Below are 14069 nucleotides of genomic sequence, written 5' to 3'. Positions count from 1 at the left end.
AGGAGGATTTCTACTCCCCTAAAGGGTAACAGTCAGAAACCGATAGGGGCGATTCTATCCGGGAATTTGGGGTCTCTGTGAGTCGGAATCGGCTCAAGGGCAGTGAGTTTGGTTTGGGTTTGGTGTCTCAGCCCCAGGCCATAAGAAAGTGTACCCAGCAGGGCTATCCTGCAGCCAGAGGGGGACTGCGGAAGAAAGAAATTGAAGCTTCCTGACTCTCCAATCCTTAGGCTCAAGGGCCTCAGGAGCACCTGTGTTGAATCTGCCTTGTTTACTTAGCAGAAAGTAAATAAACACTTCCAGCCTGAAGCTATAAGCTCAGCTCTTCTTTTACACTTGGCATTTTCACCTTTGGCAGGAAGATGACTGCTAATTGAGTGTGAATCAGGTAGCCTTTCTTTTTCCAGGAGCCCTGGTGGTATTGGGGTTACATGTTGGGCTGCTAACTTCAAGGTAAGCAGTTCGAAACCACCAGCTATACCCTGGGGAAAAGAGGAGGCTTTCATCTCCCATAAAAGAGTGACAGTCTGGGAAATCCACAGAGGCAGTTCTACCCGGTCTTACAGGGTCTGTGTGAGGCAGCATGGACTTAATGACAGTGAGGCTCTTGGGGTTTATTTTCCCAATAAAAATATAATTAAGATTCCAGGGGATGTGACAGAGATAGAGGCCAACAGACAGAGGACGCTGCTGTATAATGCAGAGTCCAGGAGTGAGGTGGCGAGAAAGGCTGTTTATTGTGGAATTCAGCAGAGGGTTTTTGGAAGCCAGCAGAAGGCTGACTCTCCACGCCATGTTGTGCATCTGACCACATCCAAGCCCATAGCTGGTGCATTTGCAAGGATGTCCTGGGGATGGGGACCCGGAGAGGGTCTGGGCCCTTGCCCTTCCCTCTCTCCAATCTAGTCTCAGCCAGCACCACTGCACCTGCTGGAAGCATAAGCTACCCAGCACCTGCAATTGCTCAACACATTGCATCCTCTCGGGGAAGCATGAATCAAGTGCGTTTGGGGACTCACGTGAACTAACTCTGTACGCACGAGTGGTTCTGGGGGGCTTCCTTCAAATGCTAGGAAGACAGGAACAGCACCCAAAACCCATTTTCCGGAGAGCTTGATTGGAAGAAATAATGAATTCCCTGCCCGGTTCGGCGCTTTATTGCTCCCCGCTGCCGTGCCACGCTCCATCAGCACCCACTCCTTCCAACCGCCTCTGGAAATTCCTCGGGAGCTATTAAAAGGGAAACCAATAAGTTCCCTGGTTTTATAAACGAGATGCAGCGAACTACCACTTATCATAGGAAGAGCCTGAAATTGCCTCTGACTGCGTGAAACAAGAGGGAGACATTTATATTAACTCTAATTCCTCATTGGAAGACAACCGAATCTGGTTATGAAAAATCCCCGGGGACAGAAAGGAAGACCCCTCCCAAGGTTGCCTCCATGCGTGCTCCAGAGTCTGAGTTCTGTGCTGAACCGGAGGCGGGGAGAAGGCAAGAGTGGCAGAGCGGCCCTGGCCATCATGGAAGACTGCGCACTGTGCTGGGTGACGCTGCCCTGGGAACCCTGCACCTCTTGGATAGAGTTGAGGAAGAGAAGTACATTGTTAGGGCTACTGGTAAGGTAGAAGTATAAGATACAGTATTTGAGGTGGGGTAAAATCAAAGCAAGAAGCCTGGGAACAGTGGGGGGGCAGGCAGAGAGGAACACAAGGAAGCCTGTTGGCTAGAGGACACTGGAATAGGAGCAGGGGTCTGTGAGACCTAACTTTAAATGGCAGGTGCTTCGTGGCGTCTGAAAGTCACACATTTTTTTCTATTAGTGGACAATGAGCATCAATTTATCAGCGAGGGATTTGGCCTACAGATACTATATACTTTTTTACATTTGAACATAAAACATATGAACTTGGATGTTCTAGAGCAGTGGTTCTCAACCTTCCGAACTCTGTGACCCTTTCATACAGTTCCTCATGTGGTGGTGACCTGCCCCCAACCATCACATTATCTTCGTTGCTACTTCATCACTGTCCTTTTGCTACTGTTATGCATCGCGAGACCCCTGTGAAAGGGGTCACGACCCACAGTTGAGAACCATTGTTCTAGAGTGTGACTGGTAGACATACGCATCGCCATTTTCAAAGGATGGTGCCACACCAAGAGAATGTGTTTCTGCTGTCTGGGCAGTTCCCAAGCTATCTTCCTCGGTTGATGAAAGCACACCGTTGCTGACACTGACTTAGACGATCAGGTGAAACACAAGCTCCCCTGAGCCAACTGTTGACTGCGAAGGTCTCATCCACGGTCAGTAACTCTGACCATTCTCATCCTGGCCCATGTCAGCAAACAGCAGCCCACCCCCTAATAAATAACTTTACTTCTAGCCCCTTTGAACAGCAAACAAGCCTCGGAAGCAGGATCTGTGCCCTGGCTACTGAAGGGCCACTACGACAAGAATCCTCCCAAGTGTTATCAAAGGTTCAGTAAGTAGTTCCGGGGCATTCCTGAATAAGACCCTGAACAAGAGACCTTGACCCCAAAAGGAAGCTGGTGCCCTGGTCAGCCATCCTGAAACCAACCTCACCAAGAGGCCAGAGGCCAAGGAGCAGAAGCAGAACTGGAAGTAAGGGCGGAGAAATGGAAACAACTTCACCCTTGATTGAATTAACCCTGTCAGATCCCTCATGAAATGTCATCCCTGGACGGCCTGAAACGACTAGAATCTCCCATGAGACAGACCATGCATAGCACCTGAAAGCCTCCTTTGACTAGGATTTGGCTTTATAAATACTACCCAGCACGGAGAGTACGTCTCTGTATAAATATATGTGAACTTGAATGCTCTACAGCGAACCGCCATGGTGCAAGTACTGCCTCTAAGAGTGACTTCCTTTCCCTAACCCAAGACGCTGGGGCATGAGGGCTTCCTCCTCTGCCGAACAGAATGGACCAGAAACGACTTCTGGGACTCAGGTCTTAGCTCTGCTGTGAGTGGCCGAAATCCAAAGGAACTGACCAGAGGGGCCATCGACCCCTGAGCTCTCACCCGCCCCTTGGTCAAGAAGCTGGAGGCAGGCAGAACCGAGAGGACTCACCATCTGGCTGCTGTACCAGTACAGGGACGAGCCCTTCAGCACCACCCAGAACTTTTTCCATTTGTTGCTAAGGAACGTTCCCTTTTCTTTTTTCTTGTACAGCCACCCTTGGCAGTCAGCGTGTCCCAGATCTTTACACGAGACCCGTCTCCGACTCATCGCGAAAAATCCTGCAGCAATGATACGAAGAGAGAGGTGAGGCAGTCCCTTCCTGTGTGTGACACAGGGTAACCCTCGTCACTGTTTACCTCCCAGCAGTGATACACACATACATATACACACGCATTTACATGCTGTCACATAGGCAATGTCTACAAAGACCATGCAAACGCAAAGTTACTTCTCTGTTTTATTTTTATGCATTCATCTGGTGCTCGGATAGTATAGGATGTGGCAAAAGACACAGTACAAGTATTATTCTAAGCATATTCTCCCACAAGATTAAGTTGAAACATTTGAAAGCGTTCAGCCGGCAGGCACAACACCCCACCGTAGCTCCTTCAGCAAAAATAGCTGTAGTTATGCAATAGATGTGGAAGGGTTAATCTCCCCTAACCACACCACTCCCTCCCAGTCCGGTGCCCCCCTCTTCCTAAACCCTATGGTTACACCGTAGCAAGGGATTAAAACCACGGGAATAGCAGGTCATCCTCTCTTAAAATCAATCCAAAAGCACAATAAGCAAAATGTAACCTGCCATCAGTACCTTCTGCTATTAACACCAGGACAGAGGATCATCTGATCCCACGGAAGGCATCCAAATGCAAAGCACACTCACGCAGGGAGTAGGAGCAGACGGAAACAAAAGAGATCTAATTACCTTGAGTTTTCCTCCTCGGCTTCTGACGCAAGGGAACCTGCTGGAAATGCAGGAAGGAAAGATAAGAGGAAATTTCTGATTGTGTTGTAACATTTGTAAAGAGAGAAGAGGAAGGAGGTGCCAGTGTGTTTCGGAGCGGGGTGGAAGCTAAAAAAAACTCTCCAAGCGGAGCTAAAGGGGAGCTACTAGCAAAGGCACAACATGTGCTAATTAGAATCAATACGCATTGAGCTGAACCTGAAAAAAATAGAAAAATGTAACAGAGCATTTTGCAACAATGTTTCCTGTTTCCACCCTCAGCAGTTCCTCCACTACTGGGCATTTCAGTACTTACGCTAGGACCGTGTTCACTGAAGTTGAAACAATCATAAAACACTTCTCTGGCAGTTATTTAGGAAAAGGAGGAAAGATGTACCCCCTGCTTCTTCCCTCTTGGTTTGTAAAAGACAGCCATTGCTTAAATAAACCCGGAAAATATGTGTTTCTATCTCAAAGTATGACAGGTTCACGTTGGACTCAGTGCCTGGTACACACACCAGATGTGGTGACACCTAAACCGCACTAAATAACTGTTCCAGAGAAGACAGTTCACAACTCCTTCCATGAGATGCGCGCCGGTATCTACCCTCACCATCAGGAAATTCTTGGGGATCCTACATGTAAATGTCTTGCTTTACCTTGCAGTATCGTCCTGTTTCTTACAGCATCTATGGAAGGGAAATTTCCAAGTCCTCTGTTATAGTAAAAGGAGCCCCGTTGGCACCACAGTTAAAGGGCTTGCCTATTTAAGTGAAAGGTTGACAGTTCGAAGTGGCAGTCTGCTGCTTCCATGAAGATTACAACCTTGCGATCAACATGATGACATGGTTTGGGATTTTGTGGGGCTTTTTGTTGGGGATAGAGTGTCATGCTATCTCTTCCTTCACATAAGGAAATATATCTTTAGTATAATGTCTCCTAAATACATCATGTAAAGTCAGACTACCAGTAAAAATAGAATGTTTTCAATCGGATCACTGTGTGTATGCGTGTGTCAGTGTAAAGAGACATTCTTCTAGGATCTAAACTAAATGTATTCCTCGGGCTCATTGCTGATACTGATTCTGACTCATGCCAACTGCCGGTGGAACACAGTGGGGAAGCTCCGTAGAATGTTCTTGGCTGTAGTCTTCACGGAAGCACATTGTCAGCCTTTTCCTTTTGAGCTGCTAGGGTAGAGGCTTGAACCAACAACCTTTAGGTAAGCAGACAAATGCAAACTGTTTGTGCCCCCTGAGACCTCTGGTGTAACTGGAAGCGGTTCTAGACATGGGTCTGCAATCTTATTTCTAGATTGCATAGCGTTGTTCTAGATGCGCCTGGCTAATAGCTTATATTCATCTGAAAGCTACTGAAAATCTGCAATCTTATTTCTAGATTGCATAGCGTTGTTCTAGATGCGCCTGGCTAATAGCTTATATTCATCTGAAAGCTACTGAAAATGGTCATACTATATCTTTGAAGACAGAATAGGCAAAAATGGAAATAAGATGGGGTTTGGGGACCAGAGAAATGGAATCAACTCATGACTCTCATGCTTAGTAGCCGTTCGACCCAGACAAAATCTCTGTGCCTCAGAAACTGTTTCATTTATAATACCAGTGTGTTTATAATAATACCAATCCTGTAAATCTCCTAAAGATTTAACAAGATAGTACATAAACACATATACTTAGAACTAAAAACATATTGTATCAATATAAGCATATAAAATGATATGAAGTATTACATGCAATGAAATTATCATGATTGCATTCGATATGAGATTAAGTGAAAAGCAAAACTAAACGCACTGCCATGGGGTCGAGCCTAATTCACAGTGCTCCTACGTAGGGCTTCCAAACCTGCACATCTCTATGGGAGCAGACAGTCTCATCTTTGTCCCTCAGAATCCCTGGTAGGTTTGAGCCACAAACCTGCAGTGAACAGCCAGTGCCTCACCCACAGGATTACCGTGGATCCTCCAAAGGAGAGCCAAGATAGTGTTTCTCACCATAGCCTCCCTCTAGATCAGTGGTTCTCAGCCCTCCTAATGCCGCGACCCTTTCATACAGTTCCTCATGTTGTGGTGACCCCCCAACCATAACATTATTTTCGTTGTTACTTCATCACTGTCATTTTGCTACTGTTATGCATCGGGCCACCTCTGTGACAGGGTCGTTCGACCCCCAAAGGGGCCACGACCCACAGGTTGAGAACCTCTGCTCTAGCTCTATCTACTTCTGAAGTCTGCACTCTTCGATGAACCCCACGAACAGCAGTCTTGCCATCCTCCGGGGACTCAAACCATGCTCCTTCTCAGCGGTCTTTGAGTTTAGGGTTCAGAAAAGGGTCTGGAGAGGAAAGAAGAGGCCTGTGTGGTGGATGAGGGATGTTTCCCAAAGGAAACCGTCCTGAGGCAAGCCTTCTACCCTCAAAGACTGAGCAAGTGCATTGTGGTGAGGGGGAAATGTTGCTCGGAGCAGATTTCTTGCCCTTTATCCTCACAGACGCCATTTTCAGTTTTCTTAAAACTCCTTCCTAATAAGCTCCCCTGTGCCCTTCCAATGAATCTATCCAGATTCTGCATTTGGAACCCCCCAAAGCAGCCTCCAGAACCTTCTGAGGTGACCTTGACACTTAGCTTTGAACCGACTCAGCAGAATCCTGGGAAGAGGCTCTCATGCTGGGACATCTTTTAAGGCACCTCAAAGGCAGGTTTGACACATTGGACTCTAATGACAGGAGGCCAGATGAGCTGTGGGAGGACATCAGGAGCATCGAAAACGTCAGCAAAAAGACAGGAAAGAAGGAAGAGCCAGGAGCGCATGTCCCAGGAAACTCTGTAACCTGCTCTGGAACAAAGAGTACCCCAGGCAGGTGGGAGAAACAACGACGCCAAGGAGCTGAACAGAAACGTTCAAAGGACAACTCCTGAAGACAATGTCCAGTCTCCTATTAACATCTGCAAAGACATAGGGTGACAAAGCCAGATGGGAAGAACACACTCAGCATTTAGTAATACTGAATGATTCTGTGGGCAAAATGCTCAAAACTTCTGGAAGGTTTTTGTTTTTAAGTAGAATGAATAGAACAAAAATAATTGGCCAACGTGCAACAATGCCAAGAGGTCACAGATGACCAAGAATCAATAGCACTGACAAAGACGCGCTGAATGCATGAGCAAGCAAACAAAGAAAATGTCTCCAGGGATTGATAGATAACCAATTAAAATAGTTCAACAAGCTGATGCAGCACTGGGGGCACTCACTAGTCTCTGCGAAGACAGCTACCTAGCCAATGAACTAAAAGAGAGCCTTCGTTTGGCTCATTCTAAAGGAAGGTGATCCAATAGTGTGCAAAATTATCAAGCAATATCAGTAATATTACATGCAAGTCGAATTTTGTCAAGGATCATTTAAAAACGGCTGCATTGATATAGTCACAAGGAGCTGCAAGAAGTTGGAGCCCAATTCAGAAGAGGACATGGCCAAGGGATATCATTGCTGATGTCAGATGACCTTGACTGAAAGCAGAGAACAAGTACCTGACAGGTGCTTGTTTGGTTTTATGGACTACGCAGGGGTAGTTAGCTGTGCGAATCGTAGCAACCCGGGGAGAGCATTGGGGAGACTGCAGCATCAGGATGGAAGGAAGGCGTATACAGGGGACAAAACTTTACTTGCTGCAAGGAATAAGGACTTGAAGCATTTGCTGAAGAAGACGAAAGCTTGCAGTCTTCCATATGAGGGGCAATTCATTGTAAAAAGAACAAACGTCCTCATAACTTGACCAGCATACAACATGATGGCAAATGGAGAAAAGATGGACGTTGTCAAGGATTTCGTTTTACTTGGATCCACAATCAGTGCTTCTGAAAGCAGCCATCAAGAAATGGTGTGTTCCGATGGGTAAGTCTATGGCAAAAGACCTCTTCAAAGGCCAAAGATACTTTGAGAAGTGTGCCTGACCCAAGCCACGCTACTTTTAATGGCCTCATAAAGTTGGTCAAAGAACCAGGAAGACTGGAGGACATGTGACTTGTTTTCACTGTGATGCTGACAAGGAATATTGAAAGCATCATGGACTTCCAGAAGAACAAACAAATCTATCTCAAAAGAAGTGCAGCCAGATGCGCCTGAGAAACGGCGATGGCAAGACTCCATGCACGTATCACAGGTCTCAGGAGAGACCAGCCTCTGGAAAAGGGCATCGGCTTAGGCTGGGTTTGCTAGAGAAACAAAACCAGGGACACTCGTCTACGCATAAGGAATGCTGAGCCACACCAAACTCACTGCCACTGAATCGATTCCTGTGGGTTTCTGAGTCGGTAACTGTGAGTAAAGAGCCCAGTCTTTCTCTCGCAGAGCTGCCAGGTCCAGCTTGTAACCACTACACCACGAGGACTCCTGTATGTATAAGAAAGAGCTTGATGACAAGAAGTAATCTTTTATCACGAAGGCAGCCCAGGCCAGGTCAAACCTACGTGTCCAATGCTAACTGGAGCCTTCTTCAGAGTCATGCAGCAAAGGCCACTGAGACAGACAGCTAATGAGGGATGTGGGGAGACCACAGGCTGGTAGGTGCAGAGTCGCATGGATCCAAGGACAGTGGAAACATGGCACAGCTCTGAAGTTGGCTCCCAGGTTCAGGGGCTCTGGAGACAAGATAGACACAGAATGCCAGCAAGGATAAAGACAAAGGGCAAGAGAAAGAGAGAGAGACAAGGGGTCCCCAGTGTATTTCTTATAAAAAGGCACACCGCCCAGGAGGCATCATCAGGCTGTGCCCTGACTGGCAGGTTGAACTCCACCCCTACACAAGTGCAGGTTGACATAAACTGAGTGCCACAGACAACATGCTTGGTACAGCAGAAGATCATTGAATAAAAGGCACTCCCTGGACAAGACAGATTGGCACCGTGACTGCTAAAATGGACTCAAGCCTAACAGTTGACAGGATGACACAGTACTGGGCAGTGTTTCCTTCTGTTGCACCCAGCGTGGCTGTGAGCGGTCACGACACCTAGCCACCCCCACACGATGAAGACGAAGATAAATGTACCACTGAAAGAACGTGTCTGCCAACCAGAACTCACCAACTGCAGACACATATTTAAGCACGTTTTGTTTGGAATAAACACCAGGCAGGTATGACCTGGAATCCCAGTAGCAATCTTTTTGACTGGTTCTCATATAACCACCCCCTCCGCCACTCCCATCTCTCATGACTTTCCTCCCCTGCAGCCCAGGAACTTGGCAGCTCCCCCAGCAACCCAGGGAGCTGGTTCCAAGGAAAGCCCCCAGTTCAAGTGTGGGCTTCTTCTCAATCTTGCTCAGCACCAGAACTACACTAGATTCTTGTAGCTGAGCTAGAATGAGACGCAGCACACCAGGAGGACAATCTGCAACCTCAAGGCCAGACTTGCTGTTGTTGGGTCTGTTAGACGTCCCTGTGTCACGTTTGACTGGTCGCACCCAGGTACGACAGGAGGCAGCATGCATGCTCTCGTGCCCACCCCAGAACTTGAGCCCTTGGTAGCAGCTGCTGTGACCATCAGTCTCATTGAGGGTCTTCCTCTTTTTCACCGATTGTCCAGCCCTCAAAGTTGATGGACGTTTCCAGAGACTGGTCTCTCCTGATTGCATGCCCAAAGCCTTTGGGATAAAGTCTCACCATCCTCCATGCTGGAAGCATTCTGCTGTCTCACAACACTCCTACAGTTTTGCCTTAATCTGGTACAAGACCCATGATGCAATATCGCCTCTTTCCTTCGTATATTTATATGTGGCTTTTTTTTCAGTGGCTTTTGATACTGAGTCCGCGCTTCACCGACATCACTCCTCCCAAGGCAAATTATCATAAAGCCTGCAGCACTGTCCCAACCATCAGCCCCAATCAGCCAGAAACTGCGTGTTTGGGAAATACCAGACACCAGAGAGGGGTTTCAGTTTCATTCAGTAGCCATGATTTTGAAACCCAAGTTGGTCGGCGTGAGAGAATGCAAACCATCTTCAGAACGTTTCCTTGAGCTGAAGACTGGTTTCTCTCCTCACAACAGGAAGCGGGACCCGAGACCCGGCCAGGTTCAAAAAGATCTGAGCGTGTGGTTTTCTTTCGAGACCAGTGCAAGAGCGCCGTCCCCCTCTGAGCGTTTCGTAGGATGGTTTTCAGTAGGAAACGGTACCTTGTCATCAAAGATACAATCCAGAGCCTACTAGGCTGTTTTCTCTCACAGTTTCTTCCAGGTAGGATGCTGTCGATGAAACTGAAGAATTACTCTGAAACCTGAATTTGCCCTAGCTGGGGTGTAAATTCATGGAGACATTTCTCTTTACGATAGATGCATCTTCTATTTATGGAAGAAATGTTGGAAAAGCTTATTTGTTCACTGTGACTCAAAACACTCCCACAGCTACCTTGGAGGCTGGTGTTTGTTATATTCATCACCCACTGTCCAAGGAGCGCCCCAGCTGGTTGCACCTCAATAGCGGAGGGCGCTGTGATTGGAATGGACTCAGTGGCTGTGGGTTGGGCTTGATTTGGATTCAGCAAACAAACAACCAAATCACTACCGTGGAGTCAATGACCCCTTACAGAGACGCTGTAGGACAGGGTAGAGCTGCCTCTGCCTTTCAGACAACTAACAGCAGCAACCGTGCAAAAAGCGTTCAGGAAGAGTCTCTAAATTAAGCACCCCACTACGGGCCATAAGGGAGGAGGTTCAAACCAACCAAGAAGCAGGGCAGAAGAAAGGTCTGGCAATTTGCTTCTGGAGAGTTACGACCTTGAGCTCCTAGGAAGCAGTTCTACTCTGTGCCCAGGAGGTTTGTATGAGTCAGAATCAACTCAATAGAAGCAAACAGCAACCACAAAGCCGTCTGCAGCTATAATGTGTCCACCCATAGAGTAAATTGTGCCGTGTAATGTTATTTGCCAATTTTACCTGTGAAGATTAGCCATTTTAAATATTGTTTAATAAATTATTCAGGTGCCTTGGTGACACAGTGGTTCAGTGCTTAGCTGTGAGCTGAAAGGTTGGCAGTCTGAACCTACCAGTGTTTCTGAAAGAGAAAGAGGAGCCGACCTGCTTCTGAAAGAACTGCAGCCCTAGACGCTCTAGAACGCGGCTGTCCTCTCGCCCACAGACCCGCTACTAGGTTGACTGGAAAGCAATGGGTTGTTGTTGTTGATGGTGCTGTTTAGGTTTTGTGCTTATTTGTTTTATTTTTCTGTTTTAACAAATTATTACCAAAAGAAAACCTCTAGGAGTGAATAATGGAGTCAGATCATACGACTCTATGTAATACTAGTAGTGATAATTACAGTATGAAAACAAGGAAAGCCCACAGTTACACAGACAGCGTGTACACATATAAATTCATGGTCACCCTGTCATCAGCAAAAATTGTACAGCAATACGCTGGAAAATTGGCCCTCTGAGGGGCAAGGCCTTTGATTTGTAGTGCTTACTGATTTCTATGGTGTAAATCCTCACTCTGAGGTCAATTGGAAGCTACCAACGCTTTATCAATCAAGTCCTCCAAATTCCTAAATCTTTGGCAGACAGTTTAACAATAACCCAAAACCTCCGCTGCTTCCAACACATTGCTAGTAAAGCCCAAAGGAATGGTTTTTCTTTTCTTTTTTTTTTTCTCAACTTGACAAACATCTGCCCTTCCTGTTGGAAAAGTCAGTTCTGTAAGATCTTCATCATAGGTGACACTGTGGGGGTGGGGGTGGGGGTTAGCAGAGTTAAGATAAACTCTTCAGTTTCAATAAAAAGCCCCGGTGGCGGAAGGGTGAAGCGCGTGGCTGTTAACCGTGAGGTCGGTGGTTGGAGCCTCCCTAGGGACTCTGGAGAAGAAAGGTCTGGAGCTCTGCTTCCATGAAGAGGAAAGCCAAGCGAAAAGCAGGTGGGCAGTTCTCCTCTGTCAGCCGACAGGGCACTCGCGTTCTGTCCCACGGGGCTGTGATGAGTCAGAAGTCACCGGGCGGAACCGATAGCTAGGCTTTCGAAAACTCATCTGAAAATCTATATCACCTCATTTTAAAAAATGAAAGAGCATACTCAACCTTTTAAGGCAATTTTAAAGCTTTTAATTATTAAAATTTTGCCTGTGAAAATATATGAAACACCACTTAAATTTTTTCTGAAGATGAATCATCTCAAATACTGCTTAACAAATTATTGAAGAGCCTTTGATGGCCCAGCAGGTAGGTGCTTGCCTGCTAGCTGAAAGGCTGCTAGGAACCTGCTTCTGAGAGTATTAGCCTCAGAAACCCAATAGCGCAGTTGTACTTGCTCTAAGAGAGCCTCCATTGAATTGACTGGAAAGTAAAGGCTGCCTTTTGGTTGTCATTTGGTTTGGTTTGGTTTTTCTTTTATTTACTTATTATTTATTTTGTCTGTCTTAGTAGGTTATTATCCAAAGAAAATCTAGAAGTGAATCATGGAGACAGATTATAGAAACACAAATAATGCTCGTAGTGATAATGATAATAGTAGTAATAAAAATAATGGAAACCGCCAGTACGTGAAGCACATCGGTTTAGCATGTGCCAAGTGCAGCTCTGAGTCTTGAAATAAATACTCTCATTGCATTCTCACAACAATCCTTGTGACTTGGGTGGCGTCAGTATCCTCAAGTTCCAGAAAAGGCAACTGAAGCAAAAGGAAGTTTGGTAATTTGCATCGTCACAAAATTCTCACTGCCATCACTGAGCCAACTCCGATTCATAACAGCCCTATAGGACAGGGTAGGACTGCCCCTGTGGATTTCTGATACTGTTACTCTTTACGGGAGTCGAAAGCCTCACCTTTTTCCCCAGGAGAGGTGGGAGGTTTTGAACTGCTGACCTTGTGGCTTGCAGCCCAACACGTAACTCAGTATGCCACCAAACCAAACCAAATTTACTGCCATCAAGTTACTGCTGTCGCATTAACAGCCCCATGTGGGTTTCCAAGACTAACTGTTTATGGGAGTAGAAAGCCAAGTCTTTCTCCCAAGGAGCTGTTAGTGGTTTTGAACTGCTGACCATGTAGATCGCAGACCAAAGTATAACCACTGCACTACCAGAGTTCCTACTATGCCACCAAGATGCCTAAAGTCACAAAGGTAAAAGGTAAAATGCAAAGATTTCCCTCACAGATTAGTGAGCCATTGAAGTGTTGGACTTTTTGCTACTGCTGCGAAGAACATAGGGAAGGGCGGGAAGCAAGGACTGGCATCTGGAGGGGGATGCTAGATGCAATAGTGGAAGAAGATAACAGACACAGAAGAAGGTTGTCTAGGAGAAACGGCAGGTGGGAAGACAAAAGTGAAGAGGAACTGGAGGTAATTAAATTTAGTTTTATATTTTATCAATGTCTGTGATCAGGTTTGTTTCTTTTACATATGCCTTCCCATAAGGAGTCCTGAAGGTATGGTGGGTTATTGGTTGAGCTGCTGATTGTACGGTTAGGCAGTTTGAAACCACCATCCGCTCCTCAAGAGAAAGTGATGCCATCTACTCCCCTAAGGATTTACAGCCTCAGAAACACAGTGACAGCTCTACCCTGTCCTATAGGGTCACCAATGATGAAAATGGACTTCCCATACAGAGTCACTTTTGTTTTTACTGAAGTACCTCCTTTAATGGTTGTTTTAAGGAGGGTCTGTGGATAGGACATTCTCTTAAATGTTTTCTAATGTTTTTATTTTGCCTCAAAATTGAATGATGGTTTTAACTCAATAACTCAGAGTTGATTCTGACTCATAGTAACCTTGTAGGGCAGAGTAGAATTGGCCCTTTGGGTTCCCAAGGCTGGAAGTCTGTATGGAATCAGAATGTTTTATTTTTCTCCCAAGAAGTGACTAGAGAGGTGGTGGGGGGATGGGGGAGTGGATTTGAACTCCTGATGTTTTGGTTTGCTGTCCAACTTATAATCCACTACACTACCATCACTCCTTGAATGATAGTTTAGCTAGGGATAAAACTATTTTCTCTTAGTACTTTGAAATGCTGATCACTTGTCACGTAGCATCTATTACATTAATGAGATTTCTGCGTGGCCGTCCTTGCCTTTCTTTGTATGATTTTTTTCACTCTTCTAAGACAATCTTATCGTCTTTGATATGGTGAAGCTTCACAACAT

At 46.1% G+C, this 14069-nt stretch overlaps 1 protein-coding gene across 1 annotated transcript in view; it reads right to left on the bottom strand.

Annotated features, from left to right (window-relative positions):
- Nucleotides 1–9617, bottom strand: part of IPCEF1 (interaction protein for cytohesin exchange factors 1) — a 114569-nt gene extending 104952 nt beyond the window's left edge. The window contains exons 1-3 of the mRNA XM_030886839.2: nt 9608–9617; nt 3914–4150; nt 3094–3263 (exon numbers count right to left, since the gene is read on the bottom strand). Of these exons, the coding sequence (XP_030742699.1) occupies nt 3094–3263; nt 3914–4150; nt 9608–9617 (417 nt within the window). The remainder of the gene's footprint in view (nt 1–3093; nt 3264–3913; nt 4151–9607) is intronic.
- Between the last annotated feature and the right edge of the window lie 4452 nt (nt 9618–14069).

This window comes from Echinops telfairi, unplaced genomic scaffold (assembly GCF_000313985.2).
Source record: "Echinops telfairi isolate 266 unplaced genomic scaffold, ASM31398v2 ScPeMD7_3533;HRSCAF=4204_0, whole genome shotgun sequence".
Classification (NCBI taxonomy): Eukaryota; Metazoa; Chordata; class Mammalia; order Afrosoricida; family Tenrecidae; genus Echinops; species Echinops telfairi.
Note: the sequence above shows the minus strand (reverse complement) of the source record. Positions and strands in the feature narration are given on the sequence as shown.